General features: G+C 40.1%; 1 protein-coding gene across 12 annotated transcripts in view; it reads left to right on the forward strand.

The window, feature by feature from the left end:
* The window catches only part of ATXN2 (ataxin 2), a 51,240-nt gene that overhangs the window by 10,023 nt on the left and 28,045 nt on the right, over positions 1-13,172 (forward strand). For all 12 annotated transcript variants that reach the window (XM_051785711.1, XM_051785715.1, XM_051785712.1 and 9 more), the window contains exons 6-9: positions 6,836-6,960; positions 8,148-8,239; positions 10,915-11,112; positions 11,630-11,808. In XM_051785711.1, the coding sequence (XP_051641671.1) occupies positions 6,836-6,960; positions 8,148-8,239; positions 10,915-11,112; positions 11,630-11,808 (594 nt within the window). The remainder of the gene's footprint in view (positions 1-6,835; positions 6,961-8,147; positions 8,240-10,914; positions 11,113-11,629; positions 11,809-13,172) is intronic.

Here is a 13,172-nt window from a genome sequence, read left to right on the forward strand (position 1 = left end):
AAATGTTATAGAAGAATCCGTGAAGACACAAATTCTTTAGAAAAAGATTCTTTTTCAGAGTTGATTTAGATACAAAGTCTATATTGAGTTAACTTCTGTATCTAAACATGCATTCACTGAAATATTGTAAAAATACTACTGCAAACAGAGCTCAAAGATCTTTAAAAATCCTCAACTTGTGTTTTTCATTTCTGCTTTGCTACTTGTAGACTTGTAGGCTTTCCAAAATACAGAAGAACCTTGTGGGGTGGCAGACGGGTCTTAAAATCTTGAAGACATGGCTTGAAACTGTCAAAATTAGATTATTTTACAGGCAGTCAGGCAGTTTTCATACTTTTACTGTGTGACCTCCAAGCCCCTAATTATTTTTCTGGAACCTGAGAGTCTCATAAGTCAGACAGCTCAATTCCTGTGCAAATTTCTCTCTTTTGGGCAGCAAATTTGAAGGGGTTTTGTGCCTGTGTTGCTGATTTGCTGGGATAAAGAATAAAAGCAAATGCACAGCTTTGTGTGTGGGGTGGAATTGTATATGTGTACATTTACAGGTTGATTAACAACTCTCTCTGGGAGCTCAGTGGTTATTGCAACATGTTTTATTCCCATTATCAGAGACTTAGAGATGTGTAGGGACAGAGGACATTTAATGAGATCTTTCTCTCTTCACCTTGTGTGGATGTTCTTGCCTGATTTAAAGCTGAAGAATGAGAGGTTTGTTTTGTTTTTTTTTCTCAAGGAATTTTGCTTTTCCCAGAAGATGATGCATAATGTCAGAGCAAGTGTAGCATTGAAATGCAGATAGGTTCCAGGTTCTGGATGGGACTTGGAATTTAAATTACACAAGAGCTGTTTTATAATGGGTCTGCTATGAACTTCACTTTAATGTTAATGCAAATGGGTCTCTGCCTTATCCAGTCTTCATAGATTTTGAACAGACTGAAGGAAAAATACGCTCCTGCTTCTAGGAATGGACATTTTCTAGAAGAAAATGACTGCTTCAGGTCGAGCAGTCCCTCAGTTCACTTTATTAGGTGGAATATCTTGGAGTGTAAATCTCTTAAGTACTGGAGAGGAGAGTTGAAATAAAGCTGCAGAGACTTGGAGCAAGATAAACTGGAAGGCTGCAAAACTTGATAACTCATAGTGGGTAAATTAGTCTGCTTTCCATTTTGTCTCGAAAATGTGTTATCTTGAAATGACACTTGGAAGTGTAACTCTGATCACACCTTCACATTAGAGCAGTGAGGGGCTTTCTGCTTCCTGGGTAATTAAATAAGCAAGGATTCAAAAGAGTGGAAGTGTGTGAGCATGCACACAGGAACTGCTGGCCTTTTGTAAATAAACCCAGATCTTCATGGCAGTGGGTCAGATAAACCTGTGATTCACAGTGAAAACTGAGTCTAAACTCGTGGATGAGGAGATAGTGCTCCTTGTCTTGGGAACCTGGTGCTCAAAGTGGGACAGGGACAAATACCTTTAAATTGTCTAACCCTCAGTGTTTTTTGGCTTTCACAGACAAGTAAGGAGACAATTTGGAAATATTTGATTGGAAAGGCTTTCTCTGCTTTAAAAATGTAGTCCAAGAAAGGGGCACTTCACGAGCTCTCTGTTGAGAGGCTTACCTAGAGTAGGGATTGTTGTCAGTCTCACCTGGAATAAGGTTTCTTGGGATCCCTTTGTGTAGTTTCTTACCCCTTAGGAGGCTGCTGGAATTTTGGGGAGCCCTAGAACTAAACTAAATTTCTGCAGAAATTTGTGTTTTGAAAATTTTAGTGCATCCTGGTTTCCCAGTTCAGCATCTGGAGTAATGTGGATTTTTATTCTGGCTTTTATTCTCTGCTGGGCTGGAGGAGTTTGAGCAAGAGACTCCTGAAGATGTTCACTGGATTGAGTCACAAGTCAGGCAATAGAGACTGGAAGAGGACTGGGAAAAAGCAGCAGGGAGAAAGAGAATGGGATGGAGAAGAGAGGAAAATACAGTTGTGTGTGAAGAACCATCCAGCAGAGCCTGCCAGGCAGCTCCCAGTGCTATCAGAGCGGTGCAGCTTTGGGGCAGGAGCTGATAACTCGTCCTGCAGCTGCATCAGAGTTCAGGGGAGGGAACACCAGGCTTGGGGTGGGTGAAATTGGAAGCAGCACAGGTACATTTGTGCCAAGCGTGACACTGCACCTTCAAATGCACCACTGGAGAAAGAATGGTGTCTGCCCAGATTGTAGAAATTGGAAGGGTTGGGAGAAAAACTTTTAGGTCTGTGTGGACAGGGGTGTTGTAGCAGTTAATGTTTAAAAAGTAAATCTGTCCCCACTTCCCAGGCCTGTATTTGCAGCTCTGTCAGTCTGCACAGACCTTTCTGCTTGTGCAGGTGCTTGTTAGGCTTCAGAAGGAATGGAAAGGATCACCTGAGGTCTCTGTGGAACTGAGGTTTGCTGCAGTACAGGCTGATGAATGACACATGCTCTGGAAAACTCAGGTGAAGCTGTGTTACACCCATCACCCCCTTTCAGACTGTTCTGTCTGCCTTTAAATTGGGACTGACACCGAGTTCTGCACATGCACTGGAAATCAACTGCTCCAGACCTGCTCTGAGGTGCAAGTTGAAATCCTGGGCTGTGCATTAACACGTCACATCTTTCTGCTTCACCTCTTGAGTGCTGAGATCTCAGAGCTGCTGCGTGATCTGGTTTTACAGAAGAAGCTTCCAGCAGTGTTTCCTGGAGCCCTAAACACTGATAGTGCTGGTTTGCATATGATTCAAATTTCACCAAGGCTTTGGAGTTGCCTTCTTGGCTTCTCTTTAAAGACAAGACAATTGAAACATCATAACTACTGTTAAAGTAAAAGATTTCTACAATGTTTTTATTGGGTTTTGGCTCTGTTGCTGCACTCTGAGAAAAATATCACAAATGCAATGAAAAACAAGGCAGAAGAGAATTGGCTTTTAAGGCTTTTCCTTGAATTAGCACTGCAAGTGGCCTCCTTCCAGGGAAAGTGTTGCAAGGGGAATAGCAGTAGGCATCTTATGAACAAAGGAAGGAAATGTTGGCTCAGCTGAGCTGGTGGTAACTGGTTTTAATGTTTCAAATCAGTAGTAAGTAGTTACAAAACAAATGAGAGTTTGCTGTTGAAACCTTTAAGGTGAAAGCTCAGTTTATTTTGGGCCTTGCTTAGGCTTGATCAAAGCTTCAGTGTGAGCATCAGCACCTTTGGCAATGATGGGTTTCATGGCATTTGAACTGCAGACTTGCACTTAATTGCATATTTGTGCTCTTCACCATTAGCAGCTCAAAATATGTTTGTGGGAACGAGCACATTGGACACTGAAGTTAATTAAACCCTGACTCCTAATTGCTCTATTCTGGCACTTTTTTCTTTAACTCATTTAATGGCACATGCTTGAAGAATTTGCCCAAGCTGAGTTTTTCACAGAATGTATATTTTTGATTTGTATTACTGTGATTTTCTCTTGTCCTTGGGATTTTTTTTCCAGTTACCAGGCTTTAAAACAGAAGTAGATCCTTGATACCCAACTCCTTTGCTTAGGAAATGTCACATTAAGCAGGTACAGAGGCAGCGGGGACTAATTGAGTGTTACAGCTCCAGCCCTTTGTTTCACCAGGTTTTGTTTGATCTTTAACTTGGGTTTTACGGTGTAGAAAAGGGATTGATTAAAAATTTGGCCGTGTCAAGGTGTCATGTGAATTGCTCCTTCAACAGCTCAGAGATAAGAGGCACCAGATAAGGGGAGGCTGAGCCTGTGCAGTGTCTTGTCTGTTATTACTCTGCCAGTCAGCACTTGGAGCAGCAGCTCATGTTTTAGCTCCTACTTTGCTAATAATCATAAGAAGAGTGTTTTTGTTTTGGAAACTTTTATTTTTAGAATTTTTTACATACGTTCTCAATCTTGTTGCTCATTAATTTCGGTGGAGGCTTGTTTGACTTGCTGGGTTTTTAATCTTGGTCTCCCGTGTGTCTGCCAGGCTGTTTGTTCCAGGAAAATAGTGATCTGTGCCTTGAGGTACCGTTCTGCTACGTTTAAACTTTGCCTGGATGCTCTGGAGACCATATTGTCTGACTGGAAGTCTGCCTTTGTAGCTTGAATTTCTCCTAACTCTGGACTTTCTTTGAGTTGTAGAGGTTAAACTGGTGCAGTCTCACTTGTGACTGTCATTCTAAAATGAGAAATGCAGAATAGTGAAGGTTCCTGTGCCCCATGATACACTGGATTCTACTAGGAAGCTGAGCAGTGACTGTACACATCTTATTCAGACCTGTAGCATTTGGTAGATAGAGGAGTTTTTGTTTTGACTCGTTTTTCCCTCAGTTCATCTGTGTCATTACAATAACAGCACTGCTGGATGTTTATGTGGCTGTTTAAATAAGAAAATTAGTGGGTTGAGTAGATGAGTCTTGTTAAGCTGGTATTTTATTCACTGTATCCAAAATGGCACAGTTGTGTGGAGTTTGCCTGAAGGAATTTAATAGAAATGAAGGAAACAGTGCTGTGAAACACAGATTGTCTCCATTAGGCCTCCTAACTCATATTTATCTAATCTCAGTGGAGAAGAGTTCCCTCTACTCCCAGAGAGGTAGAAACAAAGTTCACAGTTTTTAAAGTGCCATGAGCAGCCTCCAACTTGGATTTGCTGTAAAACGTCCAATCTGAGTGGATCAGACTTGAAACACTGAATTAGCAATGGTTGGGACAGGAGCAGCTCTGGTTTGTCTGGGTTAAGGCAGAGTTAACTACAGGGTATTGAAAAGGTACATGCAGAGTTTCCAAATAAAAGAACCTTAAAAATGTGCTTTTTAGCTACTCCTCAACTGTGGATTGTAGCACTGTGTTACTGTGTAGTTTCAGAAGACATTTGAACATATATATAGTATATACTATAATACAGTATATTTTAGAAGTTGTTTGTCTCTGTGTGAAGAGATGTTTTCAAGTTGGAATAACTTAAAAATCTATAGGTTATTTGGAGGATTTGGGGTTCCTTTGTGAAGCAAAATGGGGCTGTTAATAGTGAGAACATTACTGAGGTTTTACTATGAAAATGATCTTTGCAAGGTGGGAGATGTTTGATTAATTCTGTGAGAGGAACTCAAGAGTTCAGCTCTGCCTGAATTCAGCCATATAATATAAAAAACTCCACCTGAATTTGGATCTGATGTCTTTCAACTCCTCCTCTCTCCATATCTGTTGTAGTTCCTTCAGAAACAGGTAATTTTTGGCAGCCACCGTGTCTCTGCACCTTGCCTTTCATAATGCTTTTGTTCCCATAATATATAACAGAAAGTTAATCTCTTTGTTTGTGCATGTGGGACTTGGCAGGATCATGTAGAGAATCTTGCAGTTAGTTGGTGATTTCTGTTGTCAGCCTGGGTTTTTAGCTCTTCTGGACAGTTAGAGTGATTGAAATTTGGGATCAGCACATAGGTAGGGCAGGGGCACCTTTTGTTTCATATAAGCTCATTAACAATGTTTAATTGCTTCCTCACAGTTCTTTGTGTATGGGTTGAGTGAGCATTTCATGGGATAGTGCTGGATGTTATTAGACAGGCTCAGCACAGTTAATTTTCATGCCAGATCATACCAATAAATGCAGAACTTCACTGTGAAATTGGGTAAAACAGGAATAATAAGCAGTGTCAGCAGCCTCTCTTTAGAACATCTTCAGTGATTGTGTAAAAGCTGTTACATCAGTGGCCAACTTCATATGTTGTGAATTCTTTTCATAAGAGCTTTAAAGTCCATTTTTCTTAGGAAGATTTTTAGATCTTGCCAAAAGTTAATTTAGGCCATGTTTTTCTGTATCTGGCACTGCCTGGTGGTTTGATTGCAGCTTTTCTAAGGGTCTGAAATGTTTGCTCCTTATTTTATCAGTAAAGGATAATAGGAAATTCTGGATTGAAGACTTACTTATATTAGGCTGATTTATTTATTTGAAAGCTTATACCAGGCTAATTTGATTTTTTGAAGTTCTGCTTAAGGATGGCAGCTCTGAGATGTAGTTGCTTACAAATATGAAAGCCTGACTTCCTTGGTGAGTGGCTTTAGATATTTTTATACAGCATTTTTAATATTCTGGTATTATTCCTTCTTAAGTCTGGCTTGAATGAAACATGAACAAGTGAAAAAATAGCTTGTGGTCTTTTTTTCTTTCTTTATGTTTTCATAATTTCTTTAAACAATAGTGGAACCTTTCTGGTTATTTATTCTCGTATGTTGGGGGGAGCAAGAGGGAGAGAGTTCCTGAATATTTCTGTGGGATTTGGGTGAGCTGCTGCTTGGAAAAGCTTTGTCAGGAGGGAAGACACTTCTGTTCATGTCCCAGGGAATGTGTGTGTGCATGTTGGTGTGTTGAGGAGTTGTGGAAATAGAAAAATTCAGATATTTGAAGGGAAAATTGTAGTTTACCCATTCAGGGAATGGGATTGGGTTCATGCTTTTTTGATATTTGCACAGTGTTTTAGTGTGCAGTTGTGTGGGCTGGTTGGAAAATTATATTATACAAGCCTTGGGTTTTCTAGAAGAACAGGGATCCTCAGTCTTTTTTTCTCTTTTTTTCCCCAAATATTCGTGTAGTTGGTGTAAAATATTTTGAAATAACTGAAAATAATTCTGTTCTTTGATATATTAGAAGTTAGTCTGGACTTCCATAGTTATTATAAATTTAAAGTAGGCACCTTTCTAATGTCCTGTTGAACACAGCAGCTGCAAGAGAAGGGGAGTGATGATTATTGAGCCTGTGATTGAGCTGCTTTTTGGTTGTTCCTCAGATAAAAACCAGGGTACTTTTCCAACTGATTTCACCCCCATCCCTCCCTGCTCTGTTGCAGATGCTTTTACTGATTCAGCCATCAGTGCTAAAGTTAATGGAGAACACAAGGAAAAGGATCTTGAACCATGGGATGGAGGAGAGAACACGGCTTCCGAGGAGCTCGAGGCACTGGAGACAGATGTGGTGAGTGTTGCTTTTTTGTGCTCTCTGAAAAGAAGCCTTGAAAGAATTCCTTAATTTTAATCTAGTAATGAACTTTGGAGTAAAATCGCTGTCCTGCACTGTGATGGTGGATGTTCAGGCTTTGCCAGCAGCTGCCACAGTACTTTTTACCAATTTGAATAAGAAAAGCTGGATTTCAAATGCCACTCGTGGCAAATATTGACAAATGGCAGCTGCTGTGGAGAGAGACATGTTGGGCTCAGGGACTGGCAGAAAGAGCAGCTTTTGTTAAGGCCTCCAAATTCAGCAATACAGCAAAGTGATTTATGTTTAATCAGAGCATCCCTGCCTGACTGTCAGTGCTTTTGGAAAGGATGGGGAGATTGTGCTCAGCTCAGTGTCCCTGGGCTTCACATGGGGAAATGGATGGAAGTCTGAACCCAAGCACAGATACAATTTTAGTAGATTATGAACCATTAGATGAGGAGTATGGTCTCCAGTGCCATTTCTTTATATATCATAGCCAGCTCTTACTCAAGAATGCATTATTTTAGCAAGGTATTCAGATTGCAGCATATTAAACAATGTTATTGATTAGAGGAGAATCTGCTCCTGTTACTGTGGAGCATATTTGGGTAGAACAGCTCTGTCAGTTTATTGGGATTTATTAGAACACTCAATACTGTCAGTGCTTTTATAAAATATTCAAAACATTTCTTGCTGTGCTTGGGTGCTGCAATAGCAATTTTACTGAGGGGGGGAGGTTGTGCAGATCAACAGGAGTCTTGAGCCTGTGCTGGGTCTCAGGTAATTACATTAATGCATTTGAAAAGTTGCAGCACTTGCCACAACAAGAGATGTTTCTAATAGTCAGAAGTGTCAATTTGCACCTTTTGGAAAAGGCAAAAAACCATTAATGTGTGCATTTCTTGCTAGCCAGTATTACTCTAGTATAGAGTGGGTATGTATTTAGAAAAAAACCTCAAAACCCACACAAATACACCCAAAAACTGGCTTTTGAAGGTAAAATCTGCATCTTATGAGCAAATTTCCCCGAAGCAAATTGTGGCTTTATAACTTTGTTATCTGGACAGTGAATTCATAGGCCCAGGAAAGAGGCAGAAGGTTTAACTTCTGCCATCAGCCCTTAATTTTAAGGGAATGTGTTTCCAGTGTCATTTTGAAAAACAAGCATCATTTTCTTCTAGTCTAATGGATGGGATCCCAATGACATGTTTCGTTACAATGAAGAAAATTATGGTGTAGTATCAACTTATGACAGCAGTTTATCTTCTTATACGTAAGTTCCAAAATATTTTGTTATTAGATTTGTATTTAATGTTCTCCCTGGTTTGACAAACTTTACATTCTGCAGCTAATTTTGCATAGTTTGTGAAGCTGTGGACTCAAATAACTGAAAAAGCAATGAATGAATAGTGCTTAAGAAACCTTGCCAGCGTTCTGTGAATAGTTTGATGTAGAAATCTTTATATATTCCCTTAAATGGGCACAGCTCATTCCCATTGCAACATTTGCTGAATTTAGGCATGTAATAATGCTTATTTATTCCAGGAATAGGGTGGAAAACTGGGAGTTTGTCTTTATGTAGCTGCTGTACCTATAGGTTTTGTTTAACCCAGCAGAGCAGTTTGACTAAATCCTAATTTTATTGAGACAATTGATCTGGAAGATACTGGAATGTGGAAAAGTTGCTGATAACCAAAGGGGGGGTTGTGTACTGGGGATGACTTGTTTAGCAGACTTGTCCAGCTCTAAACCAAAGTTTTAGTTGCAATATAATAACTGGAATATAAATATAAATGACAATCCTGATATATAATATAAATTATAAAGTTTATATATAAATAATAATATAAAAACTGTGATATAGAAGTAGTGTAAAACCTACTCTGGCTGCTCTGGCAGTGTGGATTTATTCCCAATAGTCTGCAGCTATAATGTTCACTGCAACTGCAACACAAATGGACTGCAGATGTTCAGCAGCCATTGTGAAATGTCTTTAGTGTTTCCCCACTCTTTTAACCCCCAGAGCAGAAACTTCTTTTTGAATATCAAGGAATGGCAGTGGATATTTTGATTTTTTGGTGTGCACTTTGTCTACAGGTTCAGCAGTTTGATTTTCCTGTTTGGTTCAAACAGACCTGTAACATGGTGATAATCAAAGTGTCCTAATCGGCTTATGTCTGAATCCTGGGGAAGCTGTTCTTTCCTTCCCTTCACTGCTCTAAGTACTTTTTGTACTTTTGAACTTTAGTCTTCCATCTTTCTGCTCTCTGGATATTAATGGAAACAGATTAAAAACATGAAGGTGGCTTTAAATTAATTCCATTTTTTTTTTCCTAGTCAAGCAACTTGCAACTGGGAGGCTCTTTTCCTGATTTTCCAACTCTGTGATGAGCAGCAGTGTTGATAAATGCTTAGATGTGCAGCTGTAGGATTGTAAAGGATTTATTGTTTGATTGTTTTCTCTTGCTAGAGCTAAGCATTAGCAGGTATAGTTTGTCAAAGTGCATCAAGGTACAAGTTTGGGTCCAGTAAATGTATTAATCAGCTGCTTCTGTCATCACTAGGGTTCTGAACAATGTCATCTTGTGCATCCCCTTTCTCTCATCTCTTAGAAAACACAAAATCAATCTTTGCCTGTTAGGTTGCAATATATCCCTTCCTTTTCTTCAGTCACTTTAGATAAATGAGGATTATTGGGTGTTCTCCTTCCTTATGTTCCCAACACAAGGTCAGTGAGGCTCATGACCAGGTTTGTGTTCGTGCAAACCTTATTTGAGCCAAGGCTTTATGCTGAAGGGCGAGGTTTTGATTTAATATTCTTGCAGTTCCCATTGATAAGGTCAGTAGATGTCTTGACTGGCCAAAAATACGTGTGTGGGGAAAAAACTTGCGATGCAGTGGCCGAGTGCTGGCTTGGAATTTGGCAAAGCCACTTGTTTTCCTAGTTCTGCCACCAACACTTGAGTAGTTTTGCATATATTATTACATACTTGGCTTGTATCTCCACCTACTTTTGTTGGTTTTCTTCTGTATATGATTCAAAGTATGAGGAGTAGTGGTTATATAATGCCCAGCAGAGCATGGGCCAAACCTCAGCTGTGGTCTGTGTTTTTATGGAGTTTATTCTAAAGTAAGGTTGGATGGAACAACTTTTGCAGCTCAAAATCAGGGGAAAAAGTGGTTTTGTAAAACCTGACACTTGAACAAAAATTAGAACAGGTAAAAAACAAGAAGGGTGGACAGAAGGAGGTGCCAGGTACAATCCCATCTCTAGTTATGTCTTTCAGTGCTCATGTATTGAATTTTGACTCAGTGCCTTTCCCAAGGGATGCTTTCTGCAATATGCCATTACCTGCTATAGAGGGATATATGGAATGAGTGGGTTTGAGGTCCTGGGACATCAGAAGTCATGGACTTCTGGTCCTGTGCTTTCAACTGTTGCACTCATCTTTTCTGCAGTTATTCATAACAGGAAGAGCTGAAAATTCTATGGGTGGAATTACCAAAGGATTAAGGATGTAACTCTCTAATTTCAGTAGGATTGTGTCTGCTGGCAATGTATAAATAGCTAAAAAAATTCAAATTTGGGCTCTTGGAGTAACTTCCTATCCAGACAACAGACTGATGCTTTTTATTCCTGATGTTCTCAACCATGTTAAAAGTTGGAGCCTTTGCACAGCTTTAGAGACTGGGGCTTTTGCAAGTCATGTGGAAAAGTTCTGCTTTCTGACCTCAGCTCTCTGGGCAGGTAAAAGACACTGAATTTGCACATAATATCAAACCAGTCCAGGAATATTGTCACACTAAAAAAGACAGCAAGTCTGCTGGCTTAAAAGCAAGGTTTTTTTCACTCTTGACTTGTTTAGAACTAACACTGTGTAATTTTTGTAGCTCCTTTGTGCTTTTGAATGCATTTCAGAGATTCTTTTCCTTTCCATTGTCTTTTAGGGTGCCATTAGAAAGAGATAATTCAGAAGAGTTTTTAAAACGGGAAGCCAGAGCAACTCAATTAGCAGAGGAAATTGAATCAAGTGCCCAATACAAAGCTCGGGTTGCCTTGGAAAATGATGAAAGGACAGAAGAAGAAAAATATACTGCTGTTCAGAGAAATGCTAATGAAAGAGAAGGACATGGTGTGAACACTAGGTACTTGATACACTATGAATAGTATTTTTATTTAAATTATGGCGGTGTTTTGGGACTGTAGCAGTTTGCTCATTGAAACTGAGCTTTTCCAGCAGGGCTGATCAGGTTGGGAACCTTGTGTAAACAATCCTGTGCTGGTTTTGGCACCCAGGCTGACTTGTACACCTCTGCCTGGCCCTGCATTATCTCTGTAGCGAACAGACTTCCCCATTCTGATCTGTCACCATGGTGAATTCGTACCAGATTACAGGAAAGGGCAGTGGTTTGGGTATGTCATGGAGAATTTCAGGCATTACAACTGAATCCTTCAGTGTCTGGGGGCTCATAAAGTGGACTGTGTGGTCACTATCAAAAGCCAATTCATGAGGTGACTGTTAGGTCAACATCTGATAGTATTTAATATTTTCCTTTAGCTTGATCTGAGAAAGATTAAAAAATACCAGCAGAGCACTCCATCAGGTATTTTTGGTGCCTCTCAGTTCTGTCTTAAGACTGATAGGAGTTTGCTGTGTTTCAGAGAAAATAAATACATTCCACCTGGACAGAGGAACAGAGATGTCCTGTCCTGGGGAAGTGGAAGACAAAACTCACCAAGGATGGGCCAGTCTGGCTCAGGCCCACCAATCTCAAGGTCTGGATCCCACACTTCAGAATTCAGCCCAAACTCTGGAGCAGATCAAAGAGTAGTTAACGGAGGCAAGTATCTGAAGTCTAAATGAATGTACATTTTTAACATTGCAGAGAATTGCCTAATTATGTTGCAACTGCACATGGAGTGAGTTTAGGATGTGTATTCCACAAGCTAGGGTAGCATCCATCATTTAACACAGAGGTGGTGAGTTGGACTTGGGTTTAACTTAGAGTGGAACTGCATTTAGCTGCACTGTACTTTGCAGAGCAGAAATGTCATTTGTTTTCCTTCTCAGACACCTCTGTCTTAGATGATGGTGCAGAGTGGGGTTTTAAAGATTAAAAATTCCTTTCTGTGTTCCACTGCAGAGCTCTGTGTGGAGGAGCAGCAGTGCTGACACCCAGTGAAAGGGGGGTGGCAGGAGGAAGCTTCCCTTCCTGTCTGGTGCATGGATCAGTTTTGTTTCCCATGGAAAAGAATAAAGCAAGTTGCTGACTTTATGATGGTGTGGGATGGGAAACAAGAGAAGTGTTAGGAAAAGGAATCCAAAGCCTTCCCTCCAAATGGGTATTTGAGTATTTTCTGCTGTACACATGGGTAGTAACTAATCAGACATCACTGGGCACTGCGTAGCAGGAGTTGATGTTCCATAAACCAAAACCACCATTTTTGAGGTGGCTTTCAGCAGTAGCCTGTCCTCGAGGCATTATTCTTAAAAGTTAAAAATGCTGTTCTGTGAAATTGCTGTGAATAAGTGAAAAATGTATAATACTCAAGTGATCTATCTGGAGAGGAAGTCTGAGAAACATCTAAAGGTAAGTGAGACTTTCTTTTTAAAGACAGAGTCAGCTGTATAAGGGATGGACAACTGAGCCTTGCCCAAACAATGCTAACCTTGAAATTTTTCTGTAGTATTTGTGGTTTCTGTCATCCTATTACTCTGCTGAATTAACATCATATACCTAAAATATTCAGAATGGCTTGTAAATTCAATTAATTCTGTTTTGGAAACCATGAACCCTGTATATGAAACCATGAACCCTTAGATTAAAATCCTCCATTAATACTTGAGATAACTGATAAAGGCATAAATGTCAGGATTCAGACACTGAACACCGCTGTTTTTTGTAAAGATACAGTTCCTAGCTGGATATTGCTCATCATTTGGTTTGCAAGTAGCACTTTGTGTAGTTATGCTGTTTGTGACCAGCTGTTTGAGACCCTCTGGTAGCTGTTAAGGACCTTGGTGAGTGCTGGGTGCTGTAGAGCATTGATATGCCAGGCTAACAGATCAAACTTTACTGTCTATTCCTTAGTAGTATTTGTAGATCCTAATTAACCCTTTGGGGAGCTCGTGCCATTCCGACCCCAAATTCGACCCGAAGTGGTGGAAACAACCCCGCAGAGCCTCTTGCCAAACTCAATCCCC

Source organism: Manacus candei, unplaced genomic scaffold (assembly GCF_025592945.1).
Source record: "Manacus candei isolate 608988 ecotype Guabito, Panama unplaced genomic scaffold, ASM2559294v1 h1tg000020l, whole genome shotgun sequence".
Classification (NCBI taxonomy): domain Eukaryota; kingdom Metazoa; phylum Chordata; class Aves; order Passeriformes; family Pipridae; genus Manacus; species Manacus candei.